The 9,899-nt window shown below is 39.2% G+C and overlaps 1 protein-coding gene across 2 annotated transcripts; it reads right to left on the bottom strand.

The window, feature by feature from the left end:
- Positions 1 to 1,880: 1,880 nt before the first annotated feature.
- Positions 1,881 to 9,803, bottom strand: mtfp1 (mitochondrial fission process 1). 2 transcript variants are annotated; one of them, XM_018662898.2, is made up of 6 exons: positions 9,638 to 9,803; positions 6,737 to 6,864; positions 6,007 to 6,239; positions 2,538 to 5,397; positions 2,163 to 2,354; positions 1,881 to 2,068 (listed from the first exon to the last, which is right to left on the bottom strand). In XM_018662898.2, exons 1-4 carry the CDS (start codon positions 9,705 to 9,707, stop codon positions 5,331 to 5,333), a joined length of 498 nt encoding a protein of 165 aa, XP_018518414.1. In that variant the 5' UTR covers positions 9,708 to 9,803; the 3' UTR covers positions 1,881 to 2,068; positions 2,163 to 2,354; positions 2,538 to 5,330. The 2 variants fall into 2 exon arrangements, with proteins under 2 accessions (XP_018518414.1, XP_050928870.1); XM_051072913.1 differs by having other exon boundaries at positions 2,473 to 5,397.
- Between the last annotated feature and the right edge of the window lie 96 nt (positions 9,804 to 9,899).

Genomic DNA, 9,899 nt, shown 5'->3' on the forward strand with positions numbered 1-9,899 from the left:
AAAAAAAAAAAAAAAAAAAAAAAAAAAGCAGCAGAGAGACAAGTGAGAAGGAGAGAGGGAGGTCTTTTGGCCACTTGTGGCCTTCACAACCCAGGCACAAATCATAGAGGGACATGGCAATCGGAGTGACAGATGAACAATGCTCCTATTTTCCAACCCCCTGTGAACAGGCCCATCCATCACGGGAGGGGAGATTAATTCAATTCATCAGCTTTTTGTCTCCTTGGGCCCCCTAATGCCACCTGATATTGCTCAAGGGGGACTTATAAATGTTTGTGGATTTGATCTGAGCCCGCTTGCTTGACTCTGAATTAAAACATTACTCTTTACTCTTTAGCAGTACACTGTTTTTTTCCCCCCCTCAACAGCCTGATGGCCATTTCTGCCATAATTCTGATCAAGATGAATTCTTATGAAAAGGAAAATGTTTGCCAAGGGCAGCAAACAAGAACACATACTTGAATTTGCAAAGTGAGGAGAGCTTTGGTGATTTGCGGGGGGATGACTGGTTTCAGAAGAAATTACAGGTCCTGTAAATGTTTCATAGGAAAAGCTTTTAATGAAAAAGCTGAATCATCACTGAAGGGACTCAAATTTTATTTAACTTTTGTCAAGGCACAGAAGCTGCACGGCACCTTTAACCTGTAGGTTAGCATGATATTGTTAAAGTCTGTTTACACAATGAGTAGTTTATATAACTATGTTCAACAAGTTTGGGCAGTTTATCTCCAACAAAAGAATGTGCTGGAAATAAAAATGTACACAAACACAGCAGCAATGTTACTGTGTGGTAGCTATCCACAGATTATTTTAACTGATTAATCTGAAGTTACATTTTTACATCTTTATCATTTTTTGAAAGCTATACTCTCAAATACATAAACAACCACACAAATGACCTGTAGCCGAAGGGTAATGATACTTGACGTGTGAACAATCACATATCAGTGAGCCAACAAAGTCAGGGGTTCAATCCACCAAAAAAAAAAAAAAAAAAAAAAAAAAAAGAAATATAAACTCACTGTTTCATGCAATGTAGGGCCCACAAGTGTTCATGGCTGTAGTCCTGTATGACTGAGCAGGAGGAGCATGGCACAAACATAATGTTAGTAATGACCTCTAGTGGCCATTACAACAACTGACTGAAGGGTTTGTCTGAAAAAATAAGGAAACATTTGCTTTTGCTGAAAATTGTGTTAAGGTCCTCAGAACAGTTTGATTTCATGAATATTCATTAAAGATTGCCTTTGTCAAGATGGCTCATACATACACATACTATATTGGCTGTGATGCAATGGGGAGAAGCATCTTTTTGCAAAGCATGATAGTACGTTCTATTCTGATAGCATCCCTTTTGTTGTTGCAAAAAAGATGCAAGAAAACTATAATCAAGATTTTAAGTATAAGAAAGAACTTTTCATTTTATAAAATAGGACTACATTGTCTCAGAAACTGAAAATCTTATCAGGAATACAGTATGTCTGTTTGGCCAAAGGTCCCATAAATCCCCAGAACAACAAAAACCTGCTCTGCCCAGTTCTGTCTAAACCAATCAGTAGCACCAACAACTGAAAAGGGTAGTTCCACCTTGAATGAACTACAAATACACATTAGGCAGAGGGTCATAAAACTTCAGGACATGTGCACGCAAGTTGAGTCATGTCATTTCAAATGCAGATACAAAGAAAAAAGGAGATAATGTATTAAACTTGCAGGCCTATTGTAACTGAGTTTTATGACAGTGTGAGCAAACAGCTGTCCTTTATTTTCACCTCTTGCTCATTCCCACTTCCTGATGAATGACATTTTCATTTGACTCGAGACAGCCTCATGTAAAACAATCTATTGTACTTAAAAAACTGAAATGAGACATCTTGAAGTTGGCTTCTACACAAAGTTCATTTTATTTGTATTTAAGCATGGCCCCCCTTCTGAGGCTCATAGTGAATCCTGCCACCTCTCCAGACACACATGTAATAGGCCATGCTCAGAGATCCCAATACTGACACCAACAGGACAGCTACCACCAGAACAATTTTCCATACTGCCGATTCTTCTTCATCTAACACTAACAGGAAACAAAACACAGAGCACTCAGTGAATGGAAGCTAGAACTAGTAGCTTTAATAAAGAAAAAGCAATGAGTGAGTGCTGCAGCCCACCTTGTTCCTTCATAGCATATGGCTCTGGAGTAGTCTGCAAGCTCTGGACCTCCACCGTCACCTGTTCAACCACTTCTGCTGGGCTGTCAGGCCATATGCTCTCCTCCACCGCTAGAGATTGTTGATCAGCGTCTTCATACCGTAAACTCTCATCAGTGATGATCCATTGGCCCTGGATGTATCGAGGAATGCCTGTAAATGTAAATATATCCCAAGGTTGACTGTGCTGTGTTTTAAGCAAGATCCTTCACTAATAAAATACAATCCAAACTGAGCCAACACAAGATAAATATCACACTTTTTTTCTTACCTGACTGACCGGGTGATGCAGCCAAAAGAGCCAAAAACACAAGATTAAGAACAAACATGCTGTACCTGCCAATCGTTGGCTTTCCTTAGCCTTTTATGTTGGCACCTCATCTGTAGAATTGGCATCAGCTGCAAGCTCCTGGCTCAATCAAGATAAAGCACTGCAACTGGGCTCTCAAATCACCTGGTCTGATGTGCTCTTGAGTGCTTCCATTTCATTGGTTAAACCGTCCCTTGAATTACACCTCTTTCATCTTAAAGTGCCGTGGCATGTTGCTCAGGAAGTGGAGAGTGTGCCTGCACAAAGAGCAAGTTGTTATGCTGCCATTTGAAATCACACTGTGGTGAGGTGTTCTTGTGGGAAGGCCTTTGTGCAGACTGTGTTTAGATAAAGCTTCAAAAATGTTCCAGCAAAGGAGCTGTCACTCATGGTTTCACTAGGCAACAAAGTGGTTCTGATTTACTTGTTGTCAGTATTAAAGGATGATAACAGGTGAAAGTTTTTTTTTTTTTTTTAAAAACACTCTACAAGGACTTGACAGGCAACTGTGTTACCACTGATGAATGAAATAGACCAAAAATCAAGACATTTCTCTCATTATATAATTTATTTCACTACAGATTCACAAGTTTTTTCTCTCTAGTGTTTCAGAAGTTAATAGAGGAGGACTGCTCAATATTGAAGGGAGCTTCAGCTTTCAACGGTTACTTTCACATATGGAAAATAATCTCCATCTTGTGAACTTCAGTAGATGAACAGAGCTTGAGGTTTGTTTTTTTTTTCAGTTAAGGCTGAAAATGTGACTCATAGAACCCACTTCCGAACACACTGCCACAAAAGGAAACACAAAGACAATGTTCAAAAAAAGTAAACCATTCCTTTTCTTTTGTAGCATGTAATGATAAAAAAATACAGTGAAGTTTAAAATTGTGTAAAATTTTAAATGTTAAAATTGAACATGAGTATACTTTACTAGGGATGCACCAATATACCTTTTTTCAATGCAGACCTGTTGACATGTCATAGCAGAAAAAGCAAAGGAGTAAGAAGTAATAATGAATAATCCATTAAGGTGTCAATACTGGAGCTTTTAGTATGTACAACAGCATTTCCTCCTGCTGTGACAATGTAACTGTCTGTCATGGAAAAGGTCTATAGCCTTATATAACATATAAGACTAAAGTCTGTGCTTATGTGGATGAAAATATCCAATACTAGACACACTGGAACCCTGAGCACCCTGTCTCAATCATTTCAAAAGCCAATAAATGTACAATTACTGTTTAAGTGGTCTTGTGACCAAATATCAAATACTACTGAAGAGATTCCATCAGGACTCAGTACCAGCATGCAAAAACATGGAAACTGGTGCACCCCAAGTTTTCACAACCGTCTCTTTCATCTCTCGCTATGAAAAAGTCAAGCAAACGTTCATAGCAAAGAGAATATGGTGTGACACATGAAACAAAAGTTATTGCTAAAAATGGTGCACTGGTGTACTATATATATATTGGCAATGAAACTTTTTCCACTATGGTATGTCCCTCTTTGTCTTAAAGTGACAGCTGTATACCTTATCCCTTTAATTTTCAATGCTTGTGCATGTGCACATTTCCCTTGCATAGTTCACCATGAGATACAGTATATTACTTCCTCAAAGAAAAGTCTTGGCAATAATATACAGACAGTATCTGTATATTAATAAATGAACCCCTTAAACCATTCCCTGCATAGATACTACATGGACCTCCACAAGTATTTGAGAAGTGCAACACTAAATTTAATGCACTTATACACATAGGTTTTCTGCATCAAGGAGGACACAGTTTAAAGATTATTTGATGAATATGAAACTTTTAGATCTGATGAGTTGAGCTACAGCTTGGGGCAATTTGTTTCTTGATGCAGGGAAGAAGATGCAAGAAGTCTAAAATAAGTTATACATGTGTGAAACTGGTATGTCTAATATTTTCAGGCTAAAGGAAGTTGCACTATTTTATACTAAGAATGTCTGACTGCAAATTTCCTAACCAACAGTTTTGATATTGGTGAGAAATCATTCAAATACTTGTGAGGTGCACTGTACAAGTATACCTGATGAAGTACTACATACAGTATTATATACCGTACTATATACTACTATCATACAGATTCTAACCATGGTGTAAAAATGCTCTGAGTGCAAATCTTGGCTCCCATGACCAGCAATGAGTTAGAACAAAAAAATGGAAAAGTGCATCAGAAGACACTCTTGAAACATCTGTTCCAAGTAACAGACACTGTTGTTTTCAGAAAACAGTCTAAGACAAACTTTAAGTGATGAAGAAGAGAGACATCATGGCAAACTGGCTTTTTGGCCTGTCATTACAGTACCACTGAATATGGCTGATTTGTATTTAATTTCTTGACATGAGGGCAACCTTGGAGGCTTTCTCTGTAGTCAATGTAACAGGAATATAACAGCACACCATATCTCTGTTGAAGAATACTTCAAGAGGGAGGATTTCACTGTATCAAGTGGAATATTTACACATTTTTTGTACTGTTACATTCCTGATTAAACATTTTTTGGTTATGCTACCCAGATTGCCCTGAGAAGTTAAAGTTAAGGATCCCCAGAGGGATATTTCACAAAGCAGGATTTCACTTTTAACAACTTAACCTACCATTAAATACTTTATAATTCAGAAATAAAATATATTTTTATACGTATCTTTGACTAACTGTGAAATCTTACTCCTTGAAATCCTTCTTTACACATCTTTAGTGCTTCACAGTGGTGGATAATCAGCACAGAGCTACGTAGACTGGACTGGTCTCTACGGAGGAGGGGACAGTCTGTCCAGTATGGTCCCTTCTTATTCCTGCTTCTCTCCCTCATTGTAGACTTTCCGAAGGCTCGAGTCCAGCAGGAAATCCACTGACCTACAGGGTACAGACAGTGGAAATATTGTGATGATACCTAAGTGGTCAGTGGCACACTTCTGCTTTAAAGGGCAACTGTGCAGCTCTCATTCCACTTTTTTCATGGGTTTTTTTTTTTGTTTTTTTTTTTTCAGTCATCATGTGACTATCACTGCCATGGTTAAGACCAGCATTCTGTTTTTAGTGCAAAACCTCAAAAACTGTTTCCATTATTTGAAATACCAACTCTCAAAAAAAAAAAAACAATTAATAGTAGTTACATAGACTGGAACCAATTTAAAAACACAATGTAAAAATTTGTGGATCTTTGACATACCGTGTTGAAAATCCCTGATACCTTTAAATCAATCTGTTACCAAACCTGTGCTTTAGCTGCACTCTAAATGAATGTAATATATACAGTCAGATGAATTACATATCAGTGTTGAAATTTGCTGTCAGACCTGACTTTGCACCCAGCTGAGTGGTGAGTGCAGCACAAACTGCCCATGATGTATGAGCAGCTTAACTCTTTGAGTTAAAGCTCATATAACGTGCAACTTACATAATCAATGTACAGTATATGCACATATAGAAACACACATACACACAGACACAACTTGTGCCAACCTGTCTATGGGAGTGATGATGAAGGGGATGGTGGAAAGGCCGATAGCTGTAGTGGTCCACTTGCGGACAGGCAGAGGCCACCTGGTGGTTCTGCCCAGCAGGTAGAGTGAGGCGGCACACACACGGTTAATGGTGAAGCCCGGGATGATCACAGAAGCGAGGGCCTGCCAAACAAACGTGTCCACCACTGCTACCGCTACACGCGTCGTCTTCCCTGGGTTGTCCCCGTGAGCCTTTAGGGACAATTATTCATAATTTTTATTATTGATCTACGTGCCATCTCTTTTCTGAATTAACTGTCAAGGGTATAAAATTAAAATGCCTGTTATGTGAAAAATGCTTGTTATAATTCCCCACAGCCTAGGGAAATCCACTCAAATGTCTTAGTTTATTCGACCAACAGTCCAAAACCTTGAGATGTTCGGTTTACTATTACATATGAAAAAGAAAAACATTCAATCTTGACATTTGAGAATCTGGAACCAGCAGGAGTTTGCCAATCTTGCTCGAAAAATGACCAAAACTGTTAATCAGTAATCAAAACAGCTGCCAATTAAATTTATAAATTGATTAATCAACTATTTGTTGCAGCTGAACTTGTAACCCCTTGTGGAAACCAGTAATGATTCTGACTTAGGATTTATTTATAGGTCCTCTTGATTACGTAGTAATAAAAATTTAATCACATGGTTAATAATGATAGTGACACAAACAAATGGTCGTATCTTACCACAGCTGCCTTCTTCCCTTTGTCCACAGCATCAGCAGTGACGTAGGCAGTGGCCACAGCATAGCTGCCCCACACCAAACTCACTGGCACTAGAGCACGAAAGGCCTCCCCGACCTCATTAGCATAGCCTGGGGGCATACATAAATAAATGAGGATAAAACCTCAACCTTCATAGTCTCCTCTAAATACATCATAACCTTAGTTAGACATCCTGCTCTATATAAAAAAGCATTGGTGCTATACATTTATGAAGATAATAACTGAGGTTTAATGTTATTCTGAGCATTGGGGCCGTACATTAAATATCCAAAAGCTCAGTTTTTCAGAGATGTCATATGTAGGGCCACTCACACAGGATGAAAACATTTTTGCACTGTCTGTATTTTTAGCCTTACATTTCAGTTTCCAGTACATATATGCTGAGACATACAATAAACCTAACCTAACCTAAACCCGACATTGTCCCGGTGAAGATTTAGAGCAACATTTTGGAAAATTATGCAATATCCATTCCACGAGGGCTGGAATGACTTAAACGTCCTTGATCTCTTATTAAGAAGTCACTTGCGCCATACACCACAGGACATGTAAATCACTGGTAAAATTAACTGCAGTCACACAGGGAGCATTATCTTTGGTTCAATGATGACAGAACCATCAGAGCGTGGTGGAGTCAAATTCTGCTGCTGCTGTATCTTTTTATTACTGTGGTGCTGCTGCTGGCAAAACTGAAGCTACTGTGCAAACACTGCACTTTACTGTGCTACCTGTGCTGAAGAAAACACTGGTGTTACAAGAAATAATATCACAGCCCATATAACACAGCTTGGGGACAATTTATTATCTCTCCAATAATGGGTTAGGTAACACTTAGTACTTCAAGTGTCGCTATGAAGCTTTTATAAGCAGTATATAAAGATTTAATTAATGGCTTATAACACACTATAATGTAGTTGTAAGAAGATTTGATTATTTTTAATGTATTTGTCACCTGCAACTCCTAACTTGTGAGTATTTCATATTTCGACACATCAGAAAATTTGCTTAATAGTTTGTCTTCCTCTTAAATAATTTCACTGAAATGCAGGAGTGAATCATACATCCCCAGCCTCAGTAAGTGAGCGAATCACATGACAGTTTTGGGATTTTTTTTCCCCCAACTATCTCTAAGCAGTAGCGAAAAAGCATGCAGCAAGTTTGAAATTGTTGTCAGCCATGTTTAAGGGCTGAGCAATACACCCAACAGTGATCATGAAATCCAACTCATCACTGCTTGGAGCTACAGGGACATTATTATACAGTATTTAGGCCGCTTTACATTTTGGGAAAAACAGGAATAAAATAAATAATCCTTAAAATAATGGAGAGTTAAAACAGAGTTTAGAGGGGAAAACATGAGAACCTAATAGCTGTTGCTAAAGTTAAGTATTGGATCTCCAGAAGTGCTTGTGAACACAAGGTGATAAGAGCTCTATTTGTATTATCAAGTATGAAACCAAGGGGAGTCTAGATAAGATAATGTTCCAGCAGAGCATTCAGTTAATAATAAAACATGGATTTCCCTGGCACCATACTTTGCAATTTAGTATTCATCCTGTGCTCTGCAAGGCATGAAGATATGTAAGGGAGAGAATGTTTACAAGATGTTGAAGGTGGGAGAAACAGATGGTGAGGGATAAAAGACAAGTTTCAGAGAGTTCCAGTAACAACGACTGGCAGTCAGTAAAGAAAAAACACAGAGTTTAACAGCTCACCACTTCAGCATTAGCATTTACCAACAGGGGATTTTGAAAGTAATGTGGTGCATGTGTCATCTACAAGGACATCAGGCAATCCTATCTCTACTCTAATGTTATTCCCTTACAATTACCCTGCTGTACAGTGCCACTTTAATCTGAAAGGGTTGCACCCATTATCATAGTGCCCAGAATGCCTATGTCGGTGCATATTGTATGACCTGTGCCATGACATGATAGGCTGTAAACTCTTAAGCAAAGCAGTCACATTCAGGTTAAATTACAACTGTTTAGTTTCTCCATAGCTGTAACAATAATGTACAATCTAAGACATGCAACAGCTCTGGAGAATCCAGCGCAGGGAAGAAATTATTTCTTGGCGTGATGTGTAAGTAACCATTTCACAAGAACATACTTGTAATTATTCAAAACAACTGTGGAAACATGTTTTACATTTCTGTTTAGAGGCTCTTCAGTGGAGAGATAAAGACATTTAACTGCACAGGCAGGACTGAAGATGGGAGCAAACAGATTATGATTTTATGAAGGGGATAAACGGATTTACATGACACTAAGTGGTCAGTGCTGGCTGAAAGAGCAGTGGATTAAGGCATGAACACCAGCCTGCACTGTGAGAGCTGCTGCAGTATGAATGTCCTTCAGGCTGGTTACTGTACAGCCTGTACAGTAGACAGTGGATATTCACCGTAACCGATGACCCTGAATGTCTCAATGAGAGGAGGACAGCACTGAAATCAGGCGCCGATACAAAGTTGTGTCACAGTGTTTCAGTTTTCAATCAGGACGAGCCTATGGGCGTTTTTCAGTGGTTTGTGAGTCACTTCCTCAACTTGCTAAACAACTACCCTGACTGAGATATGACTGAGCTACACAGATAACTCTATCTGAATAGTATGCTACGGAAACACAGCACGAATGGCGGTGTTGTTGTCCAATCTTGGACGTCCATTACATTCTGTGTGACAAAATGTCCTTGAGCAGCCAACTTTGTTGCTATTAATAGATGTTTGTAAAAGAGTGGTTAGCCAGCTTTAGCTAGCTAGCGCACAGCTCCGGGGTCATGTCGGCTCCGGTGTGTCTCTCTGTTTGGTTACAGTCTGTTGAAACTCAGCCACCACAGAGGCAAACATGTAAGAATACATACCCAGGAAGCGGACCCATGTATCGCGATAAATGTCGACCGTTTTGCTCGAGTTTTCTTCGGCGGGATCCATGACTTCCTACCTCCTTTACTCCATCCCCCAATGATGTACTACCTATAGCCAGTAGTAGAGTGTAGGATAGCCGACACACAGCGGGGACAGTGAAGGGGGCGTGATTTCGACTACAGCATCCAACTGGCTCCAGAAACGTATCCACATACACACACACACACACACACACACACTGTCTTTCACACAGGATGT

This window comes from Lates calcarifer, linkage group LG9 (genome assembly GCF_001640805.2).
Source record: "Lates calcarifer isolate ASB-BC8 linkage group LG9, TLL_Latcal_v3, whole genome shotgun sequence".
Lineage (NCBI taxonomy): Eukaryota > Metazoa > Chordata > Actinopteri > Centropomidae > Lates > Lates calcarifer.